The sequence below is a fragment of the Arvicanthis niloticus genome, chromosome 2, assembly GCF_011762505.2.
Source record: "Arvicanthis niloticus isolate mArvNil1 chromosome 2, mArvNil1.pat.X, whole genome shotgun sequence".
Taxonomy (NCBI): domain Eukaryota; kingdom Metazoa; phylum Chordata; class Mammalia; order Rodentia; family Muridae; genus Arvicanthis; species Arvicanthis niloticus.
The window spans coordinates 133,475,876-133,488,015 of record NC_047659.1 but is presented as its reverse complement, the minus strand read 5'-3'; the positions used below and the strand labels follow the sequence as shown (position 1 = coordinate 133,488,015).

General features: G+C 42.3%; 1 protein-coding gene across 1 annotated transcript; it reads right to left on the bottom strand.

Annotated features, from left to right (window-relative positions):
* Positions 1–487: 487 nt before the first annotated feature.
* LOC117704599 (seminal vesicle secretory protein 6-like) lies at positions 488–2,199 on the bottom strand. Its single transcript, XM_034496810.2, has 4 exons — positions 2,061–2,199; positions 1,572–1,618; positions 1,264–1,480; positions 488–663 (listed from the first exon to the last, which is right to left on the bottom strand). The coding sequence occupies exons 1-3, from the start codon at positions 2,134–2,136 to the stop codon at positions 1,304–1,306; spliced, it is 300 nt and encodes a 99-aa protein (XP_034352701.1). The 5' UTR covers positions 2,137–2,199; the 3' UTR covers positions 488–663; positions 1,264–1,303.
* Positions 2,200–12,140: the final 9,941 nt, after the last annotated feature.

The window sequence follows — 12,140 nt, the reverse complement described above, 5'->3', positions numbered from 1 at the left end:
ACGTTATAGCTGGTCCTTTGGCGCGTCTCCCCACAGATGGCATTGTTTAGCAAAATCTCCTTGCATAAGTTGTACATACTTCATATATCACACGTAGGGACATTGAATCTTAAAGGAATATATACTGTGAGCAAGAGAGTTGGACCGACTGCAAGACTGTAGACTGCTTGGACTGGAGGGACCAGGAGGGCAGAAATTTGCAATAGCTTACATGTTTTCTGACATTTCCTAGGCTGCCATTTTGAAGACCCTAATTAGGAAGAGTGTGAAGGGGAGATTTAGGGTGAGTGGTGCATACAGTGACTGGCAAAATTCTAGTGCCTGCTGTTGAATGATGTGTCTCTCTCCAGAGCTTAGGAAGTGTTTCCAAATACTCTTCACAGAGGTGACACCAGAGATCACTTTCTTTAGTTGTGAAACTGCTAATTCCAGGAATCCCACCCAGTCCCTGCATTTAGCAGCATAAAGAGATTTCAAGAGTCAAAACTTATTGATGCAAAATGTTGTCTTTTTATTGGAAAAAAAGATATTTTTTATAAACATCGGGTTTAGGAATCTCAAAAGCAAGTTTGAGAAGTAAATGAAATCCATGAACCATGTCTGGGACCTCACAGGAGTCTCCATCCTGCAGACATGAGGAGCTTCATTGACACTGTGTGACTCCTAGGGAGAGAAAGGGCAGCCTGTGAGGAGGGGCACTGTTGGTAGAGGGTTATGGGGAGGGGCGCCCTTGTTCTTGTGGTTTCTATTACTGCTATTCTCCAACTTCAGGGTGTCACAAATAGGGACTTTTCTTTTTTAATACTTCTCCTTATTTTATTGAGAAGAAAATGGAAGCTAATTGTTGGACCTATAGTCTTTGAAAGGGATAAATATATCCTAACAGGGATGTGTGGACATGGAAAGAGGTAGAGATAAGCATGGAACTAACTTATGACAAACAAAATTCTAAGAAGCATCATGCTTGTATTATAACCTGACAAATATGGCTGTGGAGGTTGCACATCTTTCAAATTTGTTTATTTGTTGGCTAACACAAGGGAAATACATTGAAAGCACACTAAGGTAGGAATTCAAGACATGGTCACACCTCAGGTATCGGTTTCTGCTCTGCTAGGTGCTTTCCCCACCTTCTCAAAGGTCATAGTCCACAGCTCTCCTGGTGTGCACAGTAGGGCTAAGCCCCACATGACCCAGGAAGTACCCCACTCGCAACTTCGAACACTGGGGTTGGCATCCTCCCATATCTGGTAACACCCTTACCATCATTTCTGTCCAGGTCTTCAGTTTCTTTGTAGACATTTTATTTAGCCATTTCTTGTGCAAACCGTTGCTTTTCCTTTTTCCGTGTGTAAGACCGCTCTATTTCACCTGCAGATAGACTCCTTCTGTCGTCACCATCATCGCCGTTGGCCACATTTTCTTTAAACTTCTTTTCCTCATAGACCTCCTCATGGATGACACTTTTTGGACTTTTTGCCTTAAAAGAACACCATGAGTTTCCACTTTGGCTGTGTTTGTCATGGGTAGAACTTGATTCCCCCACTGCCCCCTTCCCCTACTATACTTACTTCAGAACTTTCACTAGAATATTCTTCAGCTGATTGCGAGAATTTTTCTGTTGAGAGAAAAGCACGTCTCATTCTCTATGTCCACCTTTCTGTGTGCTCTGGCTCAGTAGTGCATCAGGACCCCGTCAAGAGCCTGCGCTGCAGCTCTGGTTGTGGACCTGTGTTTGGATGTGCCCTGTTGCTGTTCTGTTGTTTGTAAAGCCACTGACTTTTAGCCTAGTTAGAAACTGCAGTGATCGACTTGTCAAACAGCCCTTCACACCTGATGATGAGGATGCCACCTGATGCAGATGCCAACATTCCCCCCAGCCCTCCTTACCAACATTTTGCTTGTCACGTCCACAGGTATTCACAGTAGGGTTATGGTTAAGGCTCGAAAAGACTCAGTTTCCTTCAGGGACAGAAGCCCTGGGAAGACAGCATTCTGCAGACTCCTTTGAGAACATTGTTTTCAAACATCTTTTCCAATAGAACAAAATTGCCACTCACCACGGGGCCTTCTTGAGGCTGCTTCTGTCACCAGAACGAGAAGCAATGTAAGGAGGAAGAAGCTGGTGGGACTCATCTTGCCAGGAAGGGTCTTGACTGAGAGCTGACTGAGGTTCTTCTTTATATAGTTCCCTGACTGGCCTTGCTGCAGGTTTGAAGGCAAATGACCTTTCTTATCAGCAAATTTGGCCTCCTTCTCTCTGCTCAGTAGGAGTCTTGGGACTGTTCCCTGGACCTCTCCAAGGACACAACATGAGAGCATTCTTATAAATCTTCCTTTTTTTACCTTGAGAACATCCAACAGTGACCTCTCTACTTCCTGAACATATCTCAGTTCAGAGTGGAGATGAGACTTCAAGCTGCAGAGGTCTTCAGGACAGATCTTACCTTCATTCCCCAGCACGCAATGCCCTTCAAGACAGCATTGACATGCTTCGTCATGAATAGAACTCTCAAGTTCTGTTTATTTCACTGTAACTCTCATCTAAACCAGGTCTTCAGGGAGGAGGCTCTCAGACCAGACCTAGCTAGCCTCTCTGGAGTTCTGTGGTTGAAATGTGTGGTGTCTTCAAGAAACAGGAATTTTCCTTCCTTCAGTCTCTTGGAGGCAACCAAGAGTAATACCAACAGCCTATATTGTTTTATGTGTCTTTTGGACTCCTCTGACCAACAACTTGAATGTAAATTTTTTGTGCCTGGTGTTAGAATTTTTGTTAGATAGTGTATGGTTCTTGGGGTATCATTGTCAGCCCACATAGCATATCTTCAGTTAGATTATATATGTATACACATACATATGAACAGAATAGATAAGCAAAAATTATCTAATTTTGTACAGGTCTTTCAAACCTGTTAGTGTTTTTTTTTCTTCCTTCTCTTTTGTATTGTATTGGCCTTGCTCCCCAGTTAAAGTTTTCTTTTATCCCTTATATCCTTCCAGTCCCCACTTGAGTGCTCCCTCATATTTTTCCTTCTTTGCTTTCTTCATTTCTATGGTTACCCAAGGGCATATACTTTCACCTGAAGATTCAGAGCTATAGGAACCACAGCTAAGAGAGATCATGTAGCACTTGTCTTTCTGGGTCTGGGTTTTCTAGTTCCATCCATTTACTTATAAATTTTATGATTTCACTCTTTTAAAGAGATCTGTTTATTTTATGTATGTGAGTACACCGTAGAAGTCTTCAGACACACCAGAAGAGGGCATCAGATCCCATTATAAATGGTTATGAGCCACTGTGTGGTTGCTGGGAACTGGACTCAGGACCTCTGGAAGAGCAGACAGTGCTCTTAACCACTGAGCCATCTCTCCAGTCCCTAATGATTTTATTTTTCTTATACCTGACTAGTATTAGACAATATTTATACCCTACGTTTTCATTGTCCATTTTCCAGTTGACATTTGCATTGTTTTCATTTCCTGTCTATTATGAACAGTCAGCAATAAATATAGCTGAGCAAGCAGTCCAGAAAATGTGCTATACCACCTGCTACAAACTATCAGCTGTGATGCCTATGAATCACAAAAAATGACCATCACAGCAAAATATACCTAAGGATGCAGTGGTGGCTTGTATCTTGCCCTTCGATAACCAAAAGCTGACTGAATGGATGTAAGGCCCATTCAGTAATCATGCCTGGTGCTGGAAACCTAGCCAACCACCATGGGCTAGTGAGAGAGTGGGTCTTAGAGGAAACCCTTTGATAGACACTCTCCTAAGCTGGCGTGAGTTCTATCTGAATTCTACATACTTATTCTCATACCGACAAATAATGGTAATTCTCTTATCAAAGCTGCTCTTTACAATGTATGGAGACCATTACAGAAACCCACACCTGGTAAACACACAGAGAGCAGCTAACTGTGGGGTGCACAGTCCCAACTGACACATCTGTAACACAAGGCTACACCCAAGGCTCAGCGAACACTGCCAAGGAGAGGCAGGAAGATGGTAAAGGCTAGAGGACAGGAAGTCTGCCATGAGACTGGGCCTCCTATAAATGGCAGGACAACTTCAGCCATGACACTTCAACAACATGGCTGCTTAAAAAGACCTGGACAAGGAGGCTGCCAATAGAGATGTTAACTTGTAAGAGGGATGCTGAGGGAGGGAAAATTATTCCTTCTCAGGGATGAGCCCCCTAATTAGTTATCCGGTACTAAATGGTTAGGCCTCATCAGGTTGTATCTATATCTTTAAATATATGTGTGTGTGTGTGTGTGTGTGTGTATGTATACACACACGCACACACATATATATGTACACACACACACACACACACACACACACACACACACACACACGTGGCTAAATTAAAAGAGGCCATAAGCTTTAGAAGGAGTTAGGGAGACATGGAATGGGTTGGACAGAAAACCTGAATGTTCACATGCAGGAAAAAAATGAGATTAGATCTGCATTTTCATCTTGCACGGGGGGGGGGGGGGAGGCAGAGACAGAGAGAGACACAAAGAGACAGAGAGACACAAAGAGACAGAGACACAAAGAGACAGAGACACAAAGAGACACAAAGAGACAGAGACACAGAGAGACAGACAGAGAGATAGATAGATGGGTGGGGGGGAGGGGGAAAGAAAGACAGAATGGATTAAAGACCTAAACCTGACCCCTGAAACATGATGTAGCTGTATGAAGGACTTCAAAATTAGGACTCCATTTGCTCAAGGATTGAGGCCAAAGTTTGGCAAGTAGGTTTTCACAAAACTAAAAAGGTTATACACAGCTAAAGGGAAAAATGTCCCCTGGTGAAGAGGAAGCCTACAGACAGGATGGCAGTGAATTGTTGCCAGCTGGACACCTGACAGAGATTTAACACTCGGAATATGAAAAGAATTCAAAAGACGAGGAGACAAGAGAAAAGAAATCCACCCAAACAATGGAGAGATGGCTCTGTAATTAAGAACACTGGCTGCTCTTCCAGAGGATCCAAGTTCAATTCCTGGTACCCACTTGGCAGTTCATGACTGGCTGTTACAGTGGTGCCAGGTGATCCAGTTGTCCTCTGCTGGCCTCCGTGGATACCAGGCATGAATATGATGGACAGGTTTACATGAAGACCAAACACTCATACATATAAAAATAAATAAGTTTTTAAAAAATGGTCCATTTGAAAAGTGGGTCTGGGTCCTGAATATAGAGTTCTCCAAAAGAAGAAAACCATGGCTAAGAAATATCTAGAAATGTGCTCAGTATTTCTGACCAAAGCTGCACACTTTTCCTACCTCCCAATTCCTTCACTACCCTGTGATGCCTTTCTTTCCCAACTGTACATACTTCTTGTTAAGTCCCTGAGGCCACTTGGTGCTGGTAGTATGTGCCCAGGGGAAGGACCATCTCCTAGGGCACATGTGCCCTCTCTGGGAACACATCCCTGAAGAAGACTAACTCCCATCCCATGCCCAGGGCTTCTCAGATACTGGTGGAACTTCATGAGACCTTCTTCATCCATGCTGGGATCTTGAGTAATTTGATCTTGGCTGTGACTCAGTCACATGGTCACAGCTTCTGTGGGTTCATGTGCCTAACAGCCCTGCCATGCCTAGAAAATACTGTTTCACTGGGGATGCCCACTACCTCGGTCTCTTACCACCCTCTCTCTCTAAATAGCCCCTGGGCCTGTGGCAGGAGTGTGAAATACTATCTTTTTCTGATCTTGAAGGGCAGAAAGGACTAGAAAATGAGTATTGAAAGATGTAATTTCTCCCATTGCTTTATGTGAATTGTACAGGCTCTTTAAGAGAAATGTCTTCTCAGTTTTACCCAGCAGATCAGAGACACACCTGACTGATCCCCACACTCCCACACCTCCAGGTCCAGGCTCCTTCTATCTTTAAATTACAATGACTTACTCCATCAGATTGTTGGCCACAGGGTTTCTACAATGTCGTTTCCAGTCTTGTATCTCTCACTATATGTAGCCAACCATTTCTTTGCAATCATTATAGCTTTAAGAGATAGTATTACTTTAAAGAGATAATCATATCAGAGTTTTAAGAGGGCCCCTGGGAAGCATGACCTTAGACCAAGTGTCCATTGTCTTCGGATGCTATCTGGACTTGGTCTTGCTTACCTAGGAGACTGTGTACCTGGGCATGGAAGCAAGACCTTTATCTCCATCGAGCCTCCACCTCCCTGTTACTTCAAGGCACCTTGTGTTCTGACTCTTCTAGATTCCAGGAAATTGCAACAGCAAAGCGTCTTCTAGACCAAATTTGTACTCTCCATGGACAAGGAAGGGGCTAGGTTCCCTGCTCTCTCTAAGCCTCGGGGAATGAGAAGGCTAGAGAACGTCAAGTTTTCTGAGATTTTAATTGTCATTAAAATCAGCAGTTTATAACTCACTTCTGATTACTGAGTGGTATTTGAGAGGGGATCAGAAGTTGGGGCAGAGTTATGATTTTATGTTTAACAGCATCATGAGATAAATGTCACATAAAGTAGCATTTGAGTTTCCCACAGGTAAACAGAGGCTTGAAATGTACAGCTGGCACTTGGCATCCAGTAGCAATAGGATATAAATATTCACTTCCTGTTTACCTTTCATTCCTGGATCCAATAGGGCAGCATCAGGACCGGATCTATTGTCTGCCGAACCACTCTGCTCCTTTCTGGCTCTATAGGCATCCACCTGATTCACAGTCATATCTCTTGGCTGGATCTGGAAGCCACATCATTTTTTACCCAGACCCTCTTGCTAAGCCCACTCAAGGTAAACATGCAGTAGAATTAGGAAGTAAAATCAGTCAGTCCGTGTTCACTACCTCTGGACACTGCCCTTGCCTGCATCACACAGCGTTTCATCTAATGTGGAAGAGGAAGTTCAACTCAATTATATTAGAAATCACGGTGTCACATGAAAAATATGGAAATGAAGTCCCAGAAGAGGAAGGTTCCCTGTGGCACTGGGGAATCTAGAACTATGATGTACAATTAACTTCTTAATTAGGTCTCATTTAATGGCAGAGGCATTACTAATCTCATTCCTCTGCGTGGGGCCTTCCCGTTTTCCCAGGCCCATGTGATGAAGATGCTTTCTTTACTCCAGCTTATGCTTTGGCATCTTTGTCAAACATTAAGTGGCTGCAGTTACGTGTCCTCGTGTTCCGGGGCCTTTGTTTTCTGGTTTGTGCCTGTATTATGGTGTTTCTTTAGTTACTTTGGCTCTGTAATATAGCCTCCGATCTGGAATTGTAACCCCTCGAGCACAGCTTTTTTTGGTTCAGGATTGGTTTGGGTCTCTGGGGTCTTTATGGTTTCATATTAATTTCAGGGTAGTTTATCATTGGCAGACATTTTCTGGTAGAATTTTTTGGGATCTCCAATATGTAGTATCATGTTTTCTGCAAACACGGACAGTATTTGTTTGATTTCCTTTGCTTACATTATTGCTTCAGCTAATGTCGCAATCACAATGCTTTAGTGTGCCAAACTCTTGGCAATCTTGGCTTCCAGTCTTTCTCAAATTCCCTTTCTTCGTTATTTCAGGATCACCTCTTCCTTCCTGCGCGAAGACACCATGTCTGCGGCTCATTCTCCACCAGATAGCCAGTTCCCTTTTCTGCCATGGGTCTCATTTTTATCAGAATGATGGCTTTCTATGTTGAGATGCATTTTTTCAAATTTGCTTGAATTCTGTTGCTATAAATCATGCAGTTAGTTTCATTTCTGATTTTTTTGTTTGTTTTGTTTTGCTTCCCCCCAATCTTAATCTCCTTTTTGGTATCTGTGTCCTTAGTATGGAGAATTGGACAAGGATTTTCTTCTTTGACCCATAAATAAGGTTGACATTACCATAACTTTTTATTATTCAGCTCAGTAAGAACTCGTTCTTGGCATACAGCAAATACCGAGGTCACAAGGCACTGTGGTCCATGTCAGATGCGTATTCTCGAAGCCTAATCGCTGAAGCCTGTAAGAGGGAAATAGAAAAGGATTAGAGAGACTCTTCAGAGACTATGTAGACATGACATCTCAGACGTAACAATCCAGTATTTTTATCCATGTTCCTTCTTCTTCAGCACAGTACAAAAGAATGGATTTCCCTGTGACATTTCCTCATGTGACATTTCCTCATGTGACATTTCCTTATGTGACATTTCCTTATGTGACATTTCATGTACTTGGCTCAAACTCACCCACCCCTTACCTTCTCTTGTTCGCTCTTCCACCTTTCACTGGTCACTGTTCTTCACTCTGTTGTCCATATTCTGGGTATATACATGCGCGCTGGGGTTACCTAACTCATGGTGATATTCCATTTCTAGTTCCATTCATTTACATGCAAATTTCGCGGTTTGTTTTTTAGAAAACATTTACAATCATATGAATGCACCTCACTTTCTTTACCTGTTGATGGTTCCCAAGCAGCTTCCATTTTCTGGTTATTGTGAACAGAGCAGCAAAGAACAGGGTGGAGCTGGAACACATGCCTTTGTAGCAAAATGTAGACCCTTCGGCAATAGTCCCAAGAGGGAGATGAATCTTGAGGTAGATATATTCCCAGTTTCCTGAGGGACCACCACACTGGTTTCCAGAGTAACTGTACAAGCTCACACTCACAGCAGCAATGTATGAGTGTTCCCCTTACCCCACATCCTCACCACCATGAGCTGTCATTTGTTAGCCCTCTACTGGATGTATACTCAGTAATACTCTTTTCTTATTCTGTAGCCTTTTGTAGGCTGCTGCTTTGTCTAAATGATGGTGGCCTTTGCCACACAGAAGCTTTTCAGTTTCACAGGGTCCCATTTATTAATTGCTGGTCTTAGTGCCTGTGCTATTGGTGTCCTGTTCAGAAAGCTTTTCCTGTGCCAATGAGTTCAAGACTATTTCCCCACTTTGTCTTCCATCAGAACCAGTGTGTTTAATCTTATGTTGAGGTCCCTGGTCCATTTGGAGTTGAGTTCTTTTTTTTTTTTTCACTGTAATTATGAAAGCTCATTGTATTTCTTATTATGCAGCAGGTGATCTTCCTGAGAGGGTTCTGCCATGGGTTTTCAAGCTATGACTGATTTGCTTCTTTAGGCAAAGCCGAGGAGATTATATTTGAGGAAAGATTCTTGCTATTAATATTCTTTTCCTATTATCATTAAATATATAACAATAACTAGGTATTGACCTACCCTTTTGAGCAGATTTCTACAGACCTATGAAGATGTACTATCTTGTAGTGATGCTACATAAACAAATAGATAATGATTCTATAGAATTCCTGATTTGATTTAACTAATTTTAGGAAGAAAGTTTTAAGAGATGGTCTTAGTTGCTTTGCTAGAAAGATGTAATAAAGTTAGAATCAAGAATAAAACATGCCCACTCCTAACACTAGTAAGTAAAGCCCGCATAATAAGAAATACAATGAGTGTAGTAATCACTAAAAAGAGAAATAGACTTGGGACAAATTTGTGTTCAAGGAAAAACATTTAGGTCTAAGGATAAAGTCACAGGTGTGCACTATGATAAGGGAAGACCATGAAAAAACTGTTGCTTTGAACTTATAATGAACATGTTATAATAATGAAACACTGCTTGAACTTAATATCAACATCCTTTTGTAATTCCCATTTTATGTAGCATCTTATCTCTGAGGTAATTTTATAAAAAACTTTCTGTCTAAGAAGGCATAAAAAGACCAGAGAAAAGAAATAAAATTTTGGTTGAATGGTTTGGTTTGGGGAGTTTTGTCCCATCTGTCCATCCATCCATTCTTCCCTTCAAATGCATATGTCTGTTTTTCTATACATATGTGTGTAAGTATGTGTGTATATGTAAGCATGCATGAATAATTGTGGAGCTGACTGTAGGGCCTAGCCAGAGTGTGGGTGTATGAATGTTTGAATGTATATATGTCTGTGCATATTTGCTTGTATAAATCATCTTAATTCTTTTCCTTTCCTTTCTCTCTGGTTTACAAAGAGTTAACCAGCTTAGCCAAAGAGGCTTCTGGCTGGTTGACCAGAGAAAGGACACTAACAATAAAATCCTTTTACTTAGCCCCCACCCCCTCCACTGTGTTATTATGAGATGCTAAATACCAGAGACACTCAGGCAGGTCAGCTACCAAAGTAATTTAGACTCAAAAAAGGTGTAAGTTTTATTATAGAAAAGGCAGTCTCTAATACTCAAGATTAAATCTTGCCTCCCCACCTCCATGCTCTTCCCCCTTGGCTACCTTCAAGAGACAACCTGAAAGAAGAATAGCCTGGGCTAGGCCTTCACAGTTGCTATCCTGTGAGTTTACTCCCCCTTTTAAATTTACTGGTCTGGGATTATTTATTCTTTGTGTTTTCTTAGATATGATTAATGTCTTCAGATCAACGTTTTCTTCTAGTGCCTTCTATAGAACTGAATTTGTAGATAGATACTGCTTAAATTCGGTGTGTGTGTGTGTGTGTGTGTGTGTGTGTGTGTTGGGGGGAGTGGGGTTTTTTTGTTTGTTTGTTTATTGTGATCAATAGTTTTGCTTGGTATAGTAGCCTGGGCTGACATCTGTGGTCTCTTAGAGTCTGTAGAACATCTATTCAGGGCATTTTGCCTTTAAGACTCTTCATTGAGAAGTGAGGCATTTTTATAATGGCTCTGTCTTTATATATTATCTGGTCTTTCTCACTTGTAGATTTTAATATTCGTTCTTTGTTCTATAGGTTTAGTGTTTCATTATTATGTGTCATGGGAAATTTCCTTTCTGGTCCCATCTGTTTGGTATTTAAAAAAAATTTTTTTATTGGATAGTTTTTTACATTTCAGATGTAATTCCTGTTCCCCATTCCCCCCCGCCCCCAGGAACCCCTATCCCATCCCCCCTCCTCCTGCTTCTGTGAGGATATGCCCCCACCCACCCTCCCACTCCTACCTCCCCACCCACTATTTCCCCCACACTGGGCCGTCTAGCCTTCACTGGACCAAGGACTTCCTCATCCACCTATGCCTGACAATGTCATCCTTCCCTATATATACAGCTGGGGCCATGGGTCCCTCCCTATGTGCTCCCAGGCTGGTGGTTTAGACCCTGGGAGCTCTGGTTGGTTGGTATTGTTGCTCTCCCCATGGGGCCTCAAACCCTTTCAGCTCCTTCAGTCTTCTCTCTTACTCCTTCATTGGGAGCCCCATCATCAGTTCAATGGTTAGCTGTGAGCATCCACCTCTGTATATTTCAGGCTCTGGCAGACCTCTAAGGAGACAGCTATATCAGGCTCCTGTCAGCATGCACTTCCTGGCATCCACATCAGTGTCTGCCTTTGGTGACTGCACAAGGGATGGATACCCAGGTGGAGCAGTCTCTGGAAGGCCCCTCCTTCAGTTTCTGTCCCACACTTTGGCTCCATATTTGCTCCCATGAGTATTTTATTACGCCTTCTAAGAAGGGCCAAAGCACCCACACTTTGGTCTTCCTTGTTCATGAGCTTCATGTGGTCTGTGAGTTGTATCTTGGATATTACAAGCTTTTGGGCTAATATACAATTATCAGTGAGTGCATACCATGTGTGTTCTTTTGTGATTGGGTTACCTCACTCAGGATGATATTTTCTAGTTCCATCCATTTACCTAAGAATTTCTCAAATTCATTGTTTTTAATAGCTGAGTAATATTCCATTCTGTAAATGTACCATATTTTCTGTATCCATTCCTCTGTTGAAGGACGTCTGGGTTCTTTCCAGCTTCTGGCTGTTATAAATAAGGCTGCTATGAACATAGTGGACCATGTGTCCTTGTTATGTGTTGGAGCATCTTCTGGGTATATGCCCAGGAGTGGTATAGCTGGGTCCTCAGGTAATGCTATGTCCAATTTTCTGGACTGATTTCCAGAGTGGTTGTACCAGCTTGCAATCCCACCAACAATGGAGGAGTGATCCTCTTTCTCCACATCCTTGCCAGCATCTGCTATCACCTGAGTTTTTGATCTTGGCCATTCTGACTGGTGTAAGGTGGAATCTCAGGGTTGTTTTGATTTGCATTTCCCTGATGACTAAGGATGTTGAACATTTCTTTAGGTGCTTCTCAGCCATTTGAGTTTCCTTGGTTGAGAATTCTTTGTTTAGCTCTGTATCCCATTTTTAATAGG

Coding starts and splice junctions, on each gene's coding strand:
- LOC117704599 (XM_034496810.2), bottom strand. CDS start 2,136: ATGAGTCCCACCAGCTTCTTCCTCCTTACATTGCTTCTCGTTCTGGTG. Junction 1,619..2,060: donor AGCCTCAAGAAGGCCCCGTG/GTGAGTGGCAAT, acceptor TTCTCTCAACAG/AAAAATTCTCGCAATCAGCT. Junction 1,481..1,571: donor ATTCTAGTGAAAGTTCTGAA/GTAAGTATAGTA, acceptor TGTTCTTTTAAG/GCAAAAAGTCCAAAAAGTGT.